General features: G+C 50.3%; 2 protein-coding genes across 8 annotated transcripts; one reads left to right on the top strand and one right to left on the bottom strand.

Moving 5' to 3' along the window:
* The first annotated feature begins 632 nt into the window (after positions 1-632).
* Positions 633-7,718, top strand: AKIP1 (A-kinase interacting protein 1). Of its 2 annotated transcripts, XM_036427251.2 has the most exons (6): positions 633-698; positions 918-1,145; positions 1,597-1,677; positions 4,002-4,106; positions 5,374-5,445; positions 7,305-7,718. In XM_036427251.2, exons 1-6 carry the CDS (start codon positions 690-692, stop codon positions 7,446-7,448), a joined length of 639 nt encoding a protein of 212 aa, XP_036283144.1. In that variant the 5' UTR covers positions 633-689; the 3' UTR covers positions 7,449-7,718. The 2 variants fall into 2 exon arrangements, with proteins under 2 accessions (XP_036283144.1, XP_036283145.1); XM_036427252.1 differs by lacking the exon at positions 5,374-5,445.
* On the bottom strand, positions 7,715-18,262 carry CUNH11orf16 (chromosome unknown C11orf16 homolog). Of its 6 annotated transcripts, none has more exons than XM_036427247.2 (7): positions 15,189-18,262; positions 13,018-13,174; positions 12,620-12,851; positions 11,347-11,790; positions 11,125-11,316; positions 9,354-9,584; positions 7,715-8,045 (listed from the first exon to the last, which is right to left on the bottom strand). In XM_036427247.2, exons 1-6 carry the CDS (start codon positions 15,707-15,709, stop codon positions 9,379-9,381), a joined length of 1,752 nt encoding a protein of 583 aa, XP_036283140.1. In that variant the 5' UTR covers positions 15,710-18,262; the 3' UTR covers positions 7,715-8,045; positions 9,354-9,378. The 6 variants fall into 6 exon arrangements, with proteins under 6 accessions (XP_036283140.1, XP_036283141.1, XP_045433830.1 ...); XM_036427248.2 differs by having other exon boundaries at positions 11,350-11,790; XM_045577874.1 differs by having other exon boundaries at positions 11,125-11,790; positions 15,189-15,378; positions 17,163-18,262.
* Between the last annotated feature and the right edge of the window lie 120 nt (positions 18,263-18,382).

The raw sequence follows: 18,382 nt of genomic DNA, 5'->3' as shown, positions 1-18,382 counted from the left end.
AAAAGGTGGGTTTAACTCACACAAATGTGTGAGTCCGTCCTTTCCGCTGGAAGGGTAAGGAAGTTGCCCCTTAAGATTACCCTCTGGTCCTGGGGGCCAGAAATACCTGCCTTCGGACTAATGGCTGAAGATTTCTCCCAACCCCCACCCCTGCTGAACTGACTCCCTTCTCCGAAGGCCACTTTGGCAGCCGTACTGTTTGGCCCATCCTAGCCATCTCTTCAAATAAAAGTAGCTACATCCCCCAATATTGACCGGGCAGAAAGAGGAAACCGGACACACACGAGTCTCATTCCCACAACTTCTCAGCCCAACAGGAGACCACCTGACTTTGGACCAAGTTTCATTCATTATGTTAAACGGTGGAGATGACTTTCCAAGGGCCAGGTCCCAAGGCCCGGGGCCTCCCCCAACAGCGCGCACCTCGCCGCCCTGGCTGCAGGATACATCGACCACCACGCCCCGCACGCCTCTGGCGCTCTGCCTCCTGCTCCGCTCGCTACCCCACGCAGGGGCCGCGCGCCGTACGCAGGGGGCGTGTCCGGCGTAGAACGCGCGCCCCGCCTCTCGACACACCCACCAATAGCCTGCGTCCCACCGCTCCGCCCCGCCTTCTTCACCCTCCTGCTGCGCCGGCGCTGAGTGCTCCAGGCCCCGCCCCCAAGCGTGGGGCGCATGCGCCTTGAGGGATGGGCTGGGTGAGGGCTTCCTCTGAGGGCAGGGGGAGACGGAAATGGAGGGGGTCTGCGCGCACCGGCTTGCCCCGACCCGGCAGCCGCTGGAGAACGCGTGGGGGGCGGAGCCGGGAGCGCTGGTCGCTGGGGAGGTTGAGGCCCCGGCTTCGACCCGGTTCTGGAGCCGGGTCGCGGCTGCGGGCTAACTCGCCCTTAGGTGTGTGTGTATATGTACCCGCTTAGGTAGACATGGAGAACTATTTGGCGGTCGCGGCGCTGAATGGGTTGGACCGGCGTTCCCTGCAGCGCTCGGCGAGGCTGGGTCAAGAAGTGCTGAAGCGGGCTAAGAGGAGGGCAGTGGACTGGCATTCTCTGGAGCTTGCCAGAAGCAACGTGGGGGGCATTTTCCCGGAGCGGCCCTGCCGAGAAAGATGGCCCGCGACCGGCCCCCAGCGCCTTCTCCCGGGAGAGGTGAGGGCCCCTGCGCCGGGGATCGGCCCATTCATTCGCTCGGGGGCCCTGGGCGTAGGCCACACGGAAGCAGCTGAGGGATCTTGTTCTTGGCGAAAGCTGTCAAGTATCAGGACACGAACTGGAAAAGCCCTTTGAAACCTCTTCACATTTGACAGATCATTATTGGGTAGCTTTAGGATGCTGCTCAGCCCTGGTTAGTTACTTTATTACAAAAAATATATACTACTTGCTACCATCTGGTATTAGAAGAACGCCTGCAAACCAGTCTTTGTCCTGGGTAAATTGCATGGATTCCTTGTGGAGTTGGAATTCTTTCTCAGTAAGATCCTTCTTATTGACTTAGTTTCTAAGCCTTTCAAAAAGTTAAAAGGAAGCTATTCCCTAAATGACTGCACTCTCCAGTAGGGAATACCAGATCTCACCTGTGATTTGCTGTTTATTCAAATAGAGAGAAGAAAGAAGCGCAACCCTCAGTGCTTCTTTCAGAACGATGGCTGAATTCATGGACTACACTTCAAGTCAGTGTGGGGTAAGTTGGTGTAAGCTGAGGCCATGCCCTGTCCTGCCTGGGGATGGACCACAAAGTGGGTCTTTGTGGAATTTAAGGAGAATCTGGAGACTGTCAGTTCACACTGCTCCGACTTTGGGGGTGGATTATAATCACTCAGGGATTTAAATCAGCTGATAAATCCATGTTAGAATTCATTCAACACATATTTGTTTGAATGCATTCAGTAATTGTTGAGGATTCAGCGGTGAACAAGTCAGAAAAGGTCTCTGCTCTCACTATTGTTTCTGACTAGTAGGAGAAAAAAAGCTTAATTCTAAAAAAGCTGAATTCTAAATCAAATCCATATATTTGCCATTTTTAACATGGGGTCTTAAAAAAAATGGAGTCTTAAAAAAAATCAGTAGGGTCAACCATAAACTGGAACTGAGCCTCTCTGTTTTCAAAATGTATCAAAACATAATTCCTATTTTAGGAATTTGACCTGTTTCATGTGCCTGGTAATGCCGTTTTTAAGCAGCCCCATGTGGGTTTGATGGCCATAAAGATGCAGCACCGGCAGAGTGTGGCTTAATGGCAGGAGCAGCCTCCCAGGAATCATACCCAGGTTCTGCCACATACTGACTGTAATGCCTTCGGCCAGTAGTCGCCCTTCCCTTCCCCATGGAAAAAAATGAAGGTCTCTCAAATCCTTGCCAGCCTTTACTGTCTCTTTTTTTGTTTCCACTGAGAAAGGAACATCAGAAATTATCATAAATTGTAGCATGAGTGAGGGACTTGGGATTTTTTGGTACCATTCATTGAAATGGCTGAGCAAGGGTTTTTAAGACCCTCTTCTCAAAACTATATACTAATGTCATCTTTAAGTACTTTGAGAGAATGGGGGAGGCAGGCCAGCCAACATCAAAGAAATCACCTGCATGGAAGGCACTATATTATTAATATATTTCATTGATTTTTTACAGAGAGGAAGGGAAGGGGAGAGAGAGTTAGAAACATTGATGAGAGAGAAACATCAATCACCTGCCTCCGGCACACCCCCTACTAGGGATGTGCCTGCAACCAAGGTACATGTCCTTGACCGGAATCCAAAGGCCAAGGATCTATCCACTGAGCCAAACTGGTTAGGGTGAAGGCACTCTATCATCTAAGAATTACAACAGACTGGGTCTCTTCCACCCTTAACTTTTTTTATGATTCCAATGAGGTTGTAAGGATGCTGGTCTGTAAGGAAGAAGGAGGAAAATACCTTGTTTCTGTCCTGCTTTTCAACTTAATATGTTAAGATTTCAAAAAATCACTAACCTTTCTACATCTTTTATAAAACCCCTGTGACTCCCAAGAACAGAATTCCAACCAATGAGATAAGAGTTCAGAGAATATTTTTATGTTCTTATTCTGTTAAATGGTTTTAGAAAAATTCAAAACTTGGGCTCTACTATAAAGTGACCAACTTAAACTTTGGTTCATGGCTCAGTAAAAGGAATAATATTTGTCTTTGGTTTGAGGTTTAGCAAATTGGTGTTCTTCATTGTGGTTTTCGGTTCAAGTATCCGTTATGGAATGGAGCCTCAGAACCCTCTGGCTTTCCGAGAGAGAATTAAGAACAGTATTCTGAGTTTGCCTTCACAATGTTAAAGTAGCCCCTAAGGTGCATCATGGACCCATGTCTTGAAGTGTTCCTCTGCTTCTCATTCTTTTGGTCTCATGCCTTCCACGCTGACCCTACGCTGTGTTCAAAACAAGCAGGCTAGTGATGTCCTCATCTTTAGTCATAATCAAGGGCACAGCTAAGGTTAACTGCAAGGGGGGAAAGGAAGTAGACAAGAAAAATATAATTTGGATTATTCTCCTTAAATTGGAGATCTTACCCCCTTACTCCACAGGGGAGAACTGACTGCATAGCTCTTGGATTTATGTTACACTTCCGTTGTATTTCCACATCTCGAGATGCACCCCTCTCTTCCCTTGTCCTTGTTTGAGACTTAGACAATAAGCACAGAACTGTTCATTAGAACTTGTCATGAGAGGAGGTGAAAGGGCATATGTATTTGACTTGGGGGCCCAGTTAAGAAAATTTAAGCTGGCAGAGAGCACGCCCTGCCCAGCTTTAGTTGGCCAGAGTTCTTGCCCTACAGAGGCAGCAGATGGCAGCAAAGTGATGCCAAAGGCAGTTTCCTTTACATGGGCTAAGATTTGTTAGATGACCTCAGAGGCCTGTCGAGCAGGCAGGTAACTTACCTTTGCTCTTTTGTTTCCCTTCTTAACCATATTTTGCCCAAGTACAGTTTTTTTTAAAAATGTATCTATTTGGTTACCCAACATCTTTCATGTTACTTCTCTAGAAATATTATTCATCTGTGCCAGAGGAAGGAGGGGCAACCCACGTCTATCGTTACCACAGAGGGAAGTCACAGATGCACTTGTGCTCAGACCACGGGGATGGCCAGGTGTGTATCCTCATGTCCTGTGCTGTGCACCCAGCCTCTCGAGGTCTGGGAGCTCCTGCTGGATCTATATTACTGGATGCCTGTGTGACTCAGCATTACAGTGCTCACAGAAATGTCTCAACCCCCAGTCTTTGAGAACTTAACAGCCACGATCATGTCCAAAATATAAGACTGATGCCACCGTGGGATCTTCCGATGAAACCGCAATCCTGGGCCACGGGATTCTTGGGCAGGTTATTGAAGAGAGCTTCAGATATCCTCTTCTATATGTAGGGATAAAAAAGAGATTTTCCATAAGCACATATTTTACTCTTAAGCTATCAACACCTGTCATGTCTTTGGTAATTTAAAAAAAAGGAAGTTCAAGGAGGATGTCTCTATAACAAGATACTTTTCCTAAAGATAATATCACAGGCCTCTCACTACAAACTTACTTGTTTTTTACCACACGTCATTCTGGGAAAGACAAATATTCTGCTTGTTAAGTGGATTCAACAGAAATCCTTCGTAGTTGTTTTTGAGGAGAGTAGATGGTTTTGTTTTTATTTTTAAACTACCAGTTGTACTCAGAGACAGTGAACTTAAATCCAGAGTTCAGTCCACAGTTGGATCTCTGGCTTCTCTGGCCTGTGGGTCAGGGCAAGAATGCAAGTGTGGCCACAGAGAGAGGGGTGAGAGCTGGATGCACGCTTGGAAGTCCCTCTTGTTTCCCAGGCCTTGAGATATGAAGAGTACACCACAGCCTGAGCCCTGGCTCCCCTTTTCTGGCCTGATAAGGGGGTTACATGTGATCAGGATTGATTCCTATCCCGCCCATTCTTTCCTATAGATGTGAGTTGGTGCCTCTAAGGGAAATTGACTTTCCTACTAGCACCCCCACTCTCAAGACAAGCACAGTAAATAATCTATTTTCTGAGAGCCTATTAAGTGTCAGGCACTGCTACACTTTAAATCTTCCCTGAAATCTAGTGCCCCCATGTTATTAGTGAGGAAAGCAAGGCTGAAATTAATCTGCGCTTCTCAGCGAAGAGCAGACATAGGATTCAAACTCGGGTTTATCTGACTCCAAACCCCAAGGAGGATAAAAAATAATCATGGTGAACATCTAAAAAAGCCCCATGGGATTCACTAAAAGCCTTAATAATTTAGGTGACAACTTAGAAAAATGGAAGGAACAATGGTTAGTTCCTCATAAAGTAGAAGCAGCTGTCTCTCTGTTATCCAGAAGTCAGAATCTGGGCTCTAATGTTTCTGCTTGTTTCTCCAGAGACAAGAAACGCCCCTTGGTTTTGGAGGCCCCTGTCCAGCCACGAAGTGTACGCCAGAGGCAGCCCAGCCTGTGAGTACAGAGCTCCCGGTGTCCCCGCTGGCCTCCCCTCACGGCCATTTCATGAACCAATCGACCTGGTGACTCTAGAGCTCTTTGCACTGGGCCCGCAGTATTTTCACATTGGGATGTTTTTATCCTTGTGCAAGGGCACACATTGTGGTTCAGTATAAAATGTTTCCTTGGTATCCTTCCCCCACGGGAAGCTTCAGGGGTGCTCTGTGCCTGGGCTCATGGTTGGGTTGGAAAGAATGCGAAGTATTCGCATCTCAGTTCCTACAGCTCAGCTGCGCTGGTGGGTCCTGCTGGAATTCCACCATCTGTTGGAGCAGCAGGAGCGGCCTGACCCCTCTGCTTACAAAGTGAATACCATCACTACAGTTCTGAAACATACACTTGGTTAGATCAGGTTCCAAAACATTCGAGGGGACTTGTTCCTATTTTCCACTAATGTTTCTCTGTAAAAACATAGGGACGGGTTTCTCATTTTAGGATAAAGTGATCATTAGTTTCTAAATTCAGGAAATCTGGCCAGGGCTGGAAATCTGAGGGAAGGAACTCCAGCAGTTTGCTGTAATCATTTATTTAGTTTTTGTTTGTCTACAGTGTGCTAGCCAGGATTCAGGATACACTAGAATTTAGTTAGGCTTAGATGCCTCCGAAACCTGCTGGCTTTTGGTAATTCTTATCTTCCAGATGTTCACAGTGTGGGAAGCACAGATACTGATCTTACTCCCCGGGTTTTCTTTTTTCAGGACAAATGAGGTGTCCTTGGCTTTCTGCAATTTTGATACAGCTGTATTTTCTGAAACCTACTTTTATTTACATAGTTGATAACCAATAAATAGTTGTGGTGTTGTCCCATACAGTCACATCTGTTAAATTATACTAGACTAGACCCCTGATTTTGCAGTAACGGGTAAACATGAAGGCTATAACATAAAGCAGCTTTGAGAAAAATTGGCTTCAAATCTAGCTTTCATGTGGAGGGGGAGCAAGTATACAAATTAGCATTTATCCTCCTAGTGGAATTTGCTGGCCAGGGCTTGGTTTCCCCCACTGAGTGTGGTGGTGAGAGTGACAGCTCTGCCTGCAGCTCCTCTGAGCACTGAGTAAGCATGAGTGGCATCTCGTGCATGAGCCGGGCTCTTAATGACGGCTCTGTCTGAGCTACGACCCCGCTGCCTGCACACCTGCCGTGACCACTTCCCCGCCTTGCATGAAGTCTGTCATTGGAGGTTTGTGCTCAGCTCAGCTCAGCTCAAACATAAAGCTTTCCCTCTACTCCAGCCTCCAGTGTTCCTGCACCATTAGGAGAACAAGTCTGCCCAGGGAGGGCTTTGCCAGACAGCTGACTTGCTGCATGCAGAAAGGAATCTACTCGTTCTATTCCCAGCCTTAGGAGAAAGGACATGTTTCACTGTCTTAAAAATGAATTTAGCAAAACACAGTGAAAAAGAATGATTCTCGTCACTCCAAGGTGCCATTACTGCTCATTGGTGCGACAAGTGTCTGCTTCTGATCCCCAAAACTATGTCCTTAGTCTTTTCTTCTAATTTTTATCTTTCTACTCCAGCTAGAGTGTTCCTTTTATGACTCATATTCCTATAACACTTGCGCATCTACAGAGTGTTCTCACATGTGAGATAGGTATTACCGAAGTCTTAGAATAAGGAAACAAGCTGAAGGAGACGCCGGGACTTACCTAAAGGATAGTCCTATTGTGTGGCTGAGACTTGAAAACAGAACCTCCATCTCCCACAGGAATGCTTTCTTCCATCCGGCCTCTGGACACAAAGGAAGCCTGGTGGAGGTGTCCTGGGCATTGGGATATAAAATTTCTAAACCGCTAATATTCGCTTTCCTTCCAGGCTGAGAACATCTCTAAGGACCTCTACATAGAAGTGTATCCAGGGACCTATTCTGTCACTGTGGGTGCAAATGACTTAACCAAGAAGACTCAAGTGGTGGCTGTTGATTCAGGACAGAGTGTGGACTTGGTTTTCCCCATCTGATGTTGACCATCACATTGCCTTTTTTTTTAAGTACCAAGGAGAGTAAAGCCACCATATGATTCTGTTAATATTCATACATTAATCCTGCTCTTAAAGTCAGCCTTCCTGAGACCTGGAGCTTGTCTCTTTCAGTGCCTATTTTAACCTCAAAAGTTTTTAACCTCTCACCTTCTGCCTGAAAATAATAATGATGCTGTCTGAATAGTTTTTACTGCTTGCTTTCCAAGTAAAGGATAATTATGATAATAAAAGGAAAGATTTATAAATAAAGAGAATTCCTTTTTATTGATATTAAGAGCAACAAAATGTCATTCATGTACAATTGTGGGTTTATAAGAAAAGGTGGCAGAGAGGCTGTGGATACACCTGCCCAAAGCAGGCTGACCACGGCCTGTGACTTCTGTGGAGCAGCATCCTCACGCTCATCTCGCCAGGCGGGAGACCTGGCCAGGCCGTGCCTTCCTGCGCCCGTCTGCAGGGAAGTCTTAAAAGGGGTGAAGATGCTGCTGCTTATGCGACTGTCATTTGTGTCCTGACTCTACCACTGAAGGCTTTGCCAGCCACTTTGTAATTCTTCCTCAGGTATTCACTCTGCTTCCTATAAGAGAAAGAATCCTGAGGGTCATATGCTGATGTAATTTTAAGGATCAAAAGTCACTGATTTTAAAGAGTCATAGATGTGTCCTTAACTTTTAAGCTACCACACCAACAGTACTGTTGCACCTTTCAGTTTAGTTATTCATCTCGTTTTGAACATGTCTTTCCTCTGGAAAAAAATGCCAGCATTTTATGTGATGAATCGAAATTCTATTTAAGTTGAGCTATGTTAGCATTCCTAGTGAGAAACAGACTCCCATGGACATTTAAATGGAGATCCTTGCACCTCCCCAAGAAGTTTATAATGACCTTTGTAGGTTCTGTAAGCCTTTTGAAATTATATGCAAAATTCTGGGTGCTCTGGCCAGTGTGGTTTGGTTGAGTGTCATCCCATGCACTGGAAGGTTAATGGTTCAAAGCCTGGTCAGGGCACATACCCAGATTGCAGGTTCAGTCCCTGGTTGGGATGCATACAGGAGGCAACCAATTGATTTCTCTCTCACACATCAATGTTTATCTTTCTCCATCTCCCTTTCACTAAATTCAATAAAAAACATTTTTATAATTATAGGTATGTGCATTTTTCTGGAAAGGGGAGCCATGGGCTTTATTTTCAAAGGGGATATCACCACAAGAGGTTTGGCTCGGTGGATAGAGTGTCGGCCTGAAGATTGAAAGGTCCCAGGTTCAGTTCTGGTCAAGGGCATAACACCTTGGTTGTGGGCACGTCCCCAGTGGTGGGTGTGCAGGAGGCAGCTGATCGATGTTTCTAACTTTCTATCCCTCTGCCTTCCTCTTTGTAAAAAAAATCAATAATATATATTTAAAAGAAAGAAGAAGAAGCCCCTTCCCAAGAATTCAGAAGTGCAAACAAGATAGTTACAAAATAGTCATGGGGCTATAAAGAACAGCATAGGGAATATAGTCAATAATATTGTTATAACTTCTTGGGGAGGTGCAAGGATCTCCATTTAAATGTCCATGGGAGTCTGTTTCTCACTAGGAATGCTAACATAGCTCAACTTAGAATTTCAATTCATCACATAAAATGCTGGCATTTTTTTTCCAGAGGAAAGACATGTTCAAAACGAGATGAATAACTAAACTGAAAGGTGCAACAATACTGTTGGTATGGTGCCCGTGAATACTAGATGTATTGGGGTATCACTTCAGAAATTATATAATTGTCTAACCAATTGCTGTATACCTGAAACTAATATAATATTGAAAGTCAGCTAAAACTGGGGGGGTGGGGGGGGGGGGGGAACACCACACACAAGAAAGGAAGCAGCCGCTTCCCTGCCATGTTGCTTTACCTAGATCCTCAGGGTGTTTAGTCTAAGGCATTCCGGTGTCTCTGACGTGTCACAGGGGTCCCCTGACTCAGTTTCCCGTGCTCCGCTTTGTCTGGCAGGGTCTGTAGAGGCTTTGCGTTGGTTACTTCCAGGACCGGCTCCTTGGTGTGTCCCCCTTCTGCCATTTGTCCTCTCTGCTGCTTGTGGCCCTTCTCTTCTTTCTGGAAGCTGCAGCATCTTTTGCCTAAACCTAGAATTCAATGAGGGATGCCGAAGATGCCACAGTTCTGTGGGATTAGTCTGGACGACTTAAGTACAACTCTACCAAGGACCACAGAATCTCTTCACTACCCTTAAGCTCCTAGCACTGTTCTCTATGTTTAAAGAACAAATAGATTTTGTTAATTATTCCTGGCTATTATGTTTTTGAGGAAGGTTGTATCTGATCACCAGGTTTGGCATTGAGTAGACTATCAAACCAATTTTTCAAAACAGCCAGTTGGGGAAGCAAAGGTGACCAATCACCACCAGCTGAAGGAGCTTACCAGTCACATTGATCAGAAAGAGGAGATCCTAAGCTGATGGGGAAAAGTTCAGAGGTTGAGTGGGGCAGGGCCTGCGACTTCCTGAGGAGTAGGGCAATATCTAAAAAGTTAGGGAAATCCATCCCCTCCTGACTTTTAAAACTACAGATTGAATCCTGGTTAACCACAAGCAAGGGAGCAGAGCAATGTAGCTGCCGGCAGCCAACAGTCTGGCTTTCCCAGGATCGCTAGGTTAGGACTGAACAGGAACCTCACTGCCTATAGCTGAAAGTGATACGTGTGCAGGGCGGAGGGACCCATACGAGCGGATTGGTAAGAGGCAGATCCTGAGGCGGAGCCCAAGACTGACTGTCAGCACCAGTACTGATGGCTGCCAGGCACAGTTAGGAGACGAAACTGCACATTTCCTTTAAAGAATACAAGGTTTGGAGGTGGGCACACACCATTGAGTGTGGTATGTAGTACCCTGTCTGTGCCTGGGGCTGGGGCTGGCCCCTTTTTCTCCACACCCCATCTCAGGCATCCACAGCTGTGGGTGCAGGATTGGGTCCTGGCAGAAGACAGGTCCACTGATTCTCATGGTTCAGCTTCAAGAATCACCTCTACCGGGAGCAACAAGTGGCCCAGTTCCTAAAGGAGAGCCCCCTCTTAGCTCGAGATGAAGAGCCCTGGAGGTGGCTGCGGCCTGCCAGCAAGAACACCGCCTCCCTCTGAGCGGGAAAGAACAGCAGCATGATGCAGCGTCCTGCTTCTGACGTACCGAAGGGGCCCTCTGGAGGGGAGGGTCCGATGACCAATGTTTAAAATATTGTTTCTCTGCTTTTCAAGGCGTGGAAGACTAATCAACACCTGCAGGCATTTTGATTATTCATCTGGAGAAAAAGCTAGGCCTCCAAGGACAAAGTGGCGGGTGTGCGGGTGTGTGTGTGTGTGTGTGTGTGTGTGTGTGTGTGAAGTGGGGCAGCACTAACAGACAATGGCGGTGCCCTGTCTGGAGAGACTAAGAACTAAGGACAGTTGTTCAATAGGGATGCAAACCTTTGCATAAAAATCAGCCCAGCTTTACTGCTTAAATGGAAACCTACCCTTTCGCTCTCACCACAGACACCCCTTCAAACGTGACCACACTCCTAAGTCTTACTTCCAGCCCCAGCTTAGTGGTCACATGGCTCAGACTCCTGACAGGCCCTCGGGAGGGAAGGAGCCAGGGCCGCGGCCCTGCCTCAGGAGGAGGTGTACCTGGCTTCCCGGGAAGCGGCTCCGGCCCGTTCCTCTTCCAGTACCGCCACTCAGGCTGGCCCAGGCCCGCCTGCCTCCTCCGCGTCTTCTCGGGAGGGACGGGGTCGGAGGTGACTGTGCTGTCCACCACCAGCCTCTGAGGGAGGCCTGTCTCCAGATCTTTCTTTAAATCCCCTTCGGAGGAGGAGGAGGCGGAGGAGGCGGCGGAGGCGGAGGAGGAGGAGGAGGAAGAAACAGCCATGGGAGCCAGTACAGCCACTTTCTCCTTTTTGGGAGCCTCTAGGGGCAGAGGCTTTAGCTCCGCCTCTGGGTGTTCTCTGGCCGAGGCCCCCAAGGTCCTGCTGAGAGGCCACCAGGTGGGTCCAGCCAAAGAGCAGCAGCCGGGGCAGCCCTGGCACAGCAGCTGGCAGCAGGCGCGGGGGTGGCAGGGAGGGCACAGGAACGGGGTGCCCAGGGGAAGCCCGTGGGTGACATATCCAGCGCCCGGCCCCAGCAGAGAGCAGCAAGGGGCCCAGAGGAGGGTGGCGGGGGGCCTGCTGGTGAAAGGCCCATGCAGCCGCTCCACGGCCTTCTTCCAGACCGCAGGGGCCACCCCCCACACCCCGCCCCGGGGCACTGTGGCGGTCCTGCCATCCCAGAAGTGGACAGTGATTTCTTCTTCAGATGCTGCATGATAGAAAACGGCAACATTTTAGTACAACCACCACTTCCATATTGTGGCAAAAGGGTTCTCCTACCCCACAAGACAAAACTCCACTGTTCTACCTGCCTTCTCATGCACACTTCTCCCGGGGGAACCTCCTCCCCTCATTCTCTGAATTACGGTGATGCTGAATTCAGCCCTGCAGAAGGGAACTGTCCCTGTCCCTGTCTCTGGACAGGGTGGTGGGGACAGGCCAGGAGTGCTGGTGTGACCCAGGCTGACCCCGCCGCTCCCGCCCTAGGTTAGCTAACCGACACAGACAGAGCTTTAGGCGCTTGTACCCTGATGAAAAATAGCTTTTAACCTGAAAGGTATGATTTATATATCTGTTACCATCCCCAGGATTAAACGGCAAGTGAGGAGGTAAGGGTTTTGAGTGTGCGTGTGTGTGTGTGTGTGTGTGTGTGTGTGTGTTTTGTTAATCCTCACCCGAAGATTTTTTTTTTAATGTTTAAAGAGAGAGTGGAAGGGTGGGAGGGGGACACAGAGAGAGAAACATCTGAGAGAGGGAGACACATGGATGGTTGCCTCCCACATGCACCCTAGCCAGGGCTGGGGATGGAGCCTGCAACTGACATAAGTGCCCTTGACTGGAATCGAACCTGAGACCCTTTAGTCTGTGGCTCTAACCATTGAACAGCCTGGCCAGGGCAAGGATTTGGGGTGTTTTTGTTTTTTGTTTTTAATGCCTCTAAGACCCTTGAGCTACAGAGACACCCTTTGCTCTCTCCTCCTGCCTGATCACCAGGCTGGCTCCTTCCGGGGCTGGTAGGTCAGAGCAGCTTCCCTTACCTCTCTGGGGGCCTCTCGCCTCCAAGCCCGAAACAGTGGCAGGGCCATACCACTGTCCGTCCGGCTCCCAGGGCGCCAGCACCGTGTCCCCGGGCTGCAGGGAGGATCCCTCGGGCGGCGAGAACCGGACGACATCCTCTCCTAAGACCACGCTCTGCCGCGGGGCTGGCAGCTGTGGGCCTGTGACCAGGGGAGCCTCGAATTCCACAAGCAGAGCGCCCTGCCTCTCCAGCTGTGGGCAAGAAAGCGCTCAGAGGACGACCTGGCGTGAGGGGGTACCACCGGGAGCACACGGTCCCCCACAACCACGGCTGAGACGGGACCCAGGGGTTCCTCAGCCACGGGGGCCGTCAGAGAAGGGGCAGGGGCAGGTGCGCCCGCTGGTGGAGACCACTTGCCTCCGGAGCAGGCTTTATCTGAGCCCGGTGATAAAGGCCATCGGGTCCCCGTCTTGCCAGCACCCACGTGCCAGCAGCGTCTCCAACTCTCCCCAGCCTGCCGGGCCCCTGCAGGGCTGGGTCAGCCATGGGGAGACGTGGTTGATAGGATGCACATCTGGGAAAAAGCAAGTGGAATTAGGGAGTAGAGAAGGCCAATCCCTAAAAAACATCAGGAAACACGCGCCACAGGCAGGTCTGCACAGCACCGTGGCGTGTGTGTGACACACAAAGCTACATGGAAAGCACCTGGCATATACCTCGCTCAATGCGTGTGTTCTTTTTCCTCCCCTCCTCCCAAAGTGTAGGGACCTCACACAAAAAGTGACTTTCAGGGAGATAAACTGTGAGCCTGGGCAGGAGGAGAAGACAGGGAAGGGAACTATTGTTTGAGGACTGGGAATTGCTTCAGGGTAATCCAAAGATCCTTAGCCTCGGTGTGCTCAGTGAATGCTGGTTCTGAGATTAGGTTGCGCACCTGGAAAAGGGTACCACGGCGAAGGTAGGTACCAAGTGGGTGTGTGGGATTCCAGGGTGAGGTGGGGAGGCTTGGGCGGAAATGACAAAGAAGGGAAATGTGTAAGATGGCTTGGCGCAGTGGGTCAGAGGGAGGAAGGGGCGACTGGGCAGGGGAAGCACAGAGGAGCCGAAGAAGGGGCTGTGGGGACGGAAGAAAAGGAGAAGCTAGTTCTGGGAATGTTGTGGTCACAGCGGAGGTGGGGGAGGGCTGAGGAGATGATGGCTGAGTCAGGGTTTGGGTTTCTGAAGGAGCTGTTTACTTTTGTGGGTGAGCATGGATGCAGGGATGCTTACTGCTGGCTTTGCGTGAGATGGCCCACATAGGAGGAGCAAGAAAGGCACTATTAAGAGTGCAAGCTGGCATGTCCGGAACCTGGGCAGACTGGATTGAGTAGCATGGGCATGAGCCCCGGGACTTACACAGCTGGAAGGGGCTGGTAGGTGCCTTCCCCCTTCTTAGGCACCTGACTGAGGACACTATTCAGGAAAAGCCAGGATAACGGAGCGAACCTGGGGAGGGGCCTGGAGACCTCAGCTTAGCTCGTGGTGGCAGAAGAAACTCTAGTTTCTCACGTGGTGCCAGAGCAAGTGCACGGTGGGTGATAAAACAGTCTAGAGCCCAGCTGGCCTGGCTCAGCGGTTGAGTGCCGACCTAGGAATGAGGAGGACGTGGTGATTCCTGGTGAGGGCACATGCCTGGGCTTGATCCCCAGTGTGGGGTGTGCAGAAAACAGCCCATCAATGTTTCTCTCTCTCTCTCTCTCTCTCTCTCTCTCTCTCTCTCTCTCTCTCTCTCTCTCTCTCTCATCCCTTCCTTTCTGAAATCAATTTAAAAATTACATATTTAGCCAACACCGGTTTGGCTCAGTGGATAGAGCGTCGGCTTGCCGGCTGAAGGGTCCCAGGTTTAATTCCGGTCAAGGGCATGTACCTGGGTTGCGGGCACATCCCCAGTGGGGGGGAGGGGGGGTGCAAGAGGCAGCTGATCGATGTTTCTGTCTCATCGATGTTTCTAGCTCTCTATCCCTCTCCCTTCCTCTCTGTAAAAAATCAATAAAATATATTTAGAAACAATTACATATTTAAAAAATACTTTAAAAAAATGGTCTAGAAACTTTGTAACTGGAGATGCCCGACAGCTTTCTCTCCCATGTGCCAGCTCTGATGCCTGCCACTCGGCCACAAGGCGGGACCAAAGCCAGGCCAGCCCTTGCGGTCGCCGGGAGCACTGTTTAGACTGGGGTCACGGAATACCTTCAGCAAATCATAGCCCACACAGTGAAGAGCCCCTTGGCCTTCCCAGGAAGCGAGGTCTCTCCCTCACGGTGCACTATCTAGAGCACATGTGTCAAACACAAGGCCCGCGGGCCAAATCCGTCCCGCCAGGCCTTGCAATGTGGCCCGCACGGCGCTGTCATCACTGCACTCCGCTGCGTTTCCATCACAATGACAGTTTATGACTGTTCAGTAAACCATTCGGCCCGCGATTTAGGCTGGATTTTAGATTTTGGCCCCTTCTCTGATTGAGTTCGACACCCCTAATCTAGAGCCACAGGACAGAGAGGAAAAAGGAAGGCGCACACCACTTCCCCGAGAGGGGCAGAGAGCGGTACCTGGTGAGAGGGCTGTGCCAGGCGAGCCAGGGAGCTTGGAGGGCCAAGGGGCAGCTGAAGGCCAGGTTCCAGGAAGGAGCAGCGCCGGCCCAGGCGGGGGCCTCCAGGGCGGTGGCCACGCTGCAGTACTTGGGCAGAGGCCCCCCAGGCGCTCCGGAGGGTTCCATGGCCTTCTCTTCGGAGGCACCACCTGGAACGAGCACTTCGTTGTCCGAGTCGCAGCCCACAGCCCAGCAGAGGACACGGTGAGTGGCCAGGGGCCAGCAGCCGCTCTGCGGACCCACTCGCTCCCACAGACGCGCAGGGTGTCCTGGGAACCTCAGTTCAGGAGAGAGCGAGAGCTGGGATTGTGGAGAAGACAGCTTTAAACCCTTCTCAGCCTGTGTGATCGCCTCAGCTGTGCGCCTGTTACCGCTCAGGGGATGGTACATGGAAAGCACCTGGCATATACCTAGCTCAATGCCTATGTTCGTTTTCCTCCCCTCCTCCCAAAGTGTAGGGACCTCTGAGGGGAAGGCCATACTTCGCTTCACAAATCCTAACCCCGATGACAAACGGACCCCCGGCGCAAGCCAGCCTCCCCTCCCGACCCGGTCACCTGGAGGACCAGCTCAGCCCCAGGCCCGCTGAGATCCCAGGCTGTGGCCGCCCTGCCTGCTCAGCGGCAGCAGCTGTGACTCGGGCCCGTGAGCGCGCTGCCCCTGCCCAGCGGAGCCCGTGAGGGTCTGCCCTGCTCCGGCCCGCAGGCCTGAACCCACAGGAAGCCTTACCCACAGCCCGGCCTCCTCCACCTCAGCCTTGGCCCCTTTTGACAGTTGGACTCGGGCCTCAGCCCAACTGACTCCGGGTTGCCAAGCAGGTTGCCATGGGTGTGAGCCAGGGGAACACTGTGGGCTGAGTGTACTGGGCATGTGCAGAGGGGTGACCGAGGGCCTGGGAAGGCAGGTGGGGGGAGAAGGGGCGGGGGTGTTACGCTCCATATTTCTCTTTGAAGAGGGGGTGAGGAGGATATTGTAGCTTCAGTTCACAAAAGCTGAGACTTGCCCAGTGCCCAGAAGAGCCAGCCATAGTGGGAAGCCCTCAAGGGCCCCAGGGGACCTTGTGAGGGTGGGGGCTGACTCTCAGACTCAGGACTCTTGATCTGGCTCCACCCTGAGACAGCAGGAGGCTGGGTAGGGGAGCCACTGGCTGGACTAGGAACTCTCACATAGAACTTGTTCGCAGTTTAAAACAACGTAACGAAGGTGTGGGCACGTCTGTCTGTAGCAGACAGGACTCTGTGAGAAGCAGAGGCGAGGTGACCACTCGGGGTGGTGGGAGAGGACAGCGGGGACCAGGGGAACAGAATTCTAGCTTCCGCTCTCAGGAACACCCACAGGAGAGGCTGGTATTTTGAGATACCCGACAGTCAGTCCTTGGGCACCCGGTTGTGTGCCCGGCAGTGTTAAGTGGAAAACACCAAAACAGCATCTAGGGACATTCGTGGGTGTCTCTCCCACGTTACTATTCCCCTGTACCACCAGTTCCTGTCTCTGTTAGAGGGTCCGTGTGGCTATGAGAGGCTGAACGTACTGCAGTTCCACAGGTGGAACGTGTCCATCAGCACATCCCGACCTCCAGGCTGCAGGGACTGGCGAGGCGCAGTTTCCGGGGCGCTCCAGACTTTTGCTGGGGACACCGTGGGTTCTAGACCCTTTTTCCTGCTAGAAGTAATAAGGAAGTGTGTGGTTCTGGGGCACCGAAACTTCCCAGAGGAAGACAAGGGAGAGACCTAAAGTACACAGGTGGCTGGTGACTGCCGAGCCAGGCCTTAGGGCAGCCTTAGGAGAAGCTTCAGTTACGTGAGCTTTTACTGAGGGTACCCATCTGGATTGGACCTTTTTCCTTCCTTACCGCCAAAAGCATCTTACCCGATGACGGCTCTCACAGAGCGTAACGTAATAGTCGGAATGACTGTAACCTAGGACTACATACCTAAAGGCTGAGGTCTTTGCTCACAAAGTTAAAAATCCAAGAAAAGCCATGGAAGTCTCTGGCGGTGAGAGGAGGATTCCTAAATAAGACAGGTAGGATTTCCACAGGGGACTGTTCCAACTTAGGTAGGAAGCAAGAGCTAACAGAAAAGGATGCGTTTGCAAGACTCTCTCTTTTTGGGGTGGGAATGGGTTTCATGGGGAAAATCAGGGTGTGTGTGGATATTTGGGAAGGGGCCATATTGGTGGGAGCCTTGAAAACCAAGCAGATAAACATAAACAAAACAGAAAGCGTGGTAGTCAACAGGCCGTCGTCCTGGGGTTTGAGCAATGCAATGCTTTAAGGAAGAACAACCGAGTGAGGATGGAGCCAGTGGAGAATAGAGCGGGGGAGGCCGGGGGAGGAGACTGTTAGCAGTTATCCCGACAGGTGACAGGGTAGGAACAGGAAAATAGTAACACCGAATATTTCCTGACAACACCTGCCTGACTTGAGGCTTTTCGCTGGGTGCCAAGAGTACAGGAGGAGTAAGACTGGTCTCCATCTTCAAGGAGCTTACAGTCCACTGAAGACAAAAGAGGTGTGTAATGGCATGTAAGGATAGCAGGAGAGAAACTGCACAGAAATGTGTATACAAAACAAAGCAGCAAGTAGTGGCTGGGGTGGGAAGACGTCATAGAGAATCACGGTGGAGGAGAGTGACGGTGTACTGGAAGTTCTGACTGAGCCTGGTGTCAGGTGGGAACTGGGAGCAGGAAGACCTGAGCCCAGTCATGGTAAGAGGAACAGATATTCTGAAGGCAAACTCCAAGATATGGGGCAGCGACTGTCCTTCCCCGAGGTGAAGGCCGCTGCAGGCTTTTTGGCTTAAAGAACCTGGAGAATGGAGATGCTATGGACAAAACAAGAGGAGGATTAGTAATAATGACACCAATAATAAAGGTTATAAATACTTACTACGTGCCAGGCCCTGCTAACCTGTTAATCCTCACAGTAAACATATTGGGTAGTTGCTATTTTTTGTTTTTATTTTTTAAATTCTCATCCTGTGACACGGAGAGCAAGTAGCACAGTCAGTTTAAATGGAAGCAATTTGATTCCGGAGCGTGACCTCTAACCCTCTACACTAAGCTGCCTAAGGAAGTCTTCTCTAATCAGGAAAAAGGTGACTGAAATACTTCAAATGACAACAAGGTTTTGCCACAGATCTGAGACACTTT

Source organism: Pipistrellus kuhlii, unplaced genomic scaffold (assembly GCF_014108245.1).
Source record: "Pipistrellus kuhlii isolate mPipKuh1 unplaced genomic scaffold, mPipKuh1.p scaffold_m20_p_9, whole genome shotgun sequence".
NCBI classification, from domain to species: domain Eukaryota; kingdom Metazoa; phylum Chordata; class Mammalia; order Chiroptera; family Vespertilionidae; genus Pipistrellus; species Pipistrellus kuhlii.
The sequence above is the reverse complement of the archived record's forward strand: the minus strand, read 5'-3'. Positions and strand labels throughout refer to the sequence as shown.

Coding starts and splice junctions, on each gene's coding strand:
- AKIP1 (XM_036427251.2), top strand. Junction 1,146..1,596: donor AGCGCCTTCTCCCGGGAGAG/GTGAGGGCCCCT, acceptor TTATTCAAATAG/AGAGAAGAAAGAAGCGCAAC. Junction 4,107..5,373: donor CAGACCACGGGGATGGCCAG/GTGTGTATCCTC, acceptor TTGTTTCTCCAG/AGACAAGAAACGCCCCTTGG.
- CUNH11orf16 (XM_036427244.2), bottom strand. CDS start 15,709: ATGGCCTTCCCCTCAGAGGTCCCTACACTTTGGGAGGAGGGGAGGAAA. Junction 13,175..15,188: donor TGGCACAGCCCTCTCACCAG/GTACCGCTCTCT, acceptor GCTTTTTCCCAG/ATGTGCATCCTATCAACCAC. Junction 12,852..13,017: donor AGATAAAGCCTGCTCCGGAG/GCAAGTGGTCTC, acceptor TCTTGCCCACAG/CTGGAGAGGCAGGGCGCTCT.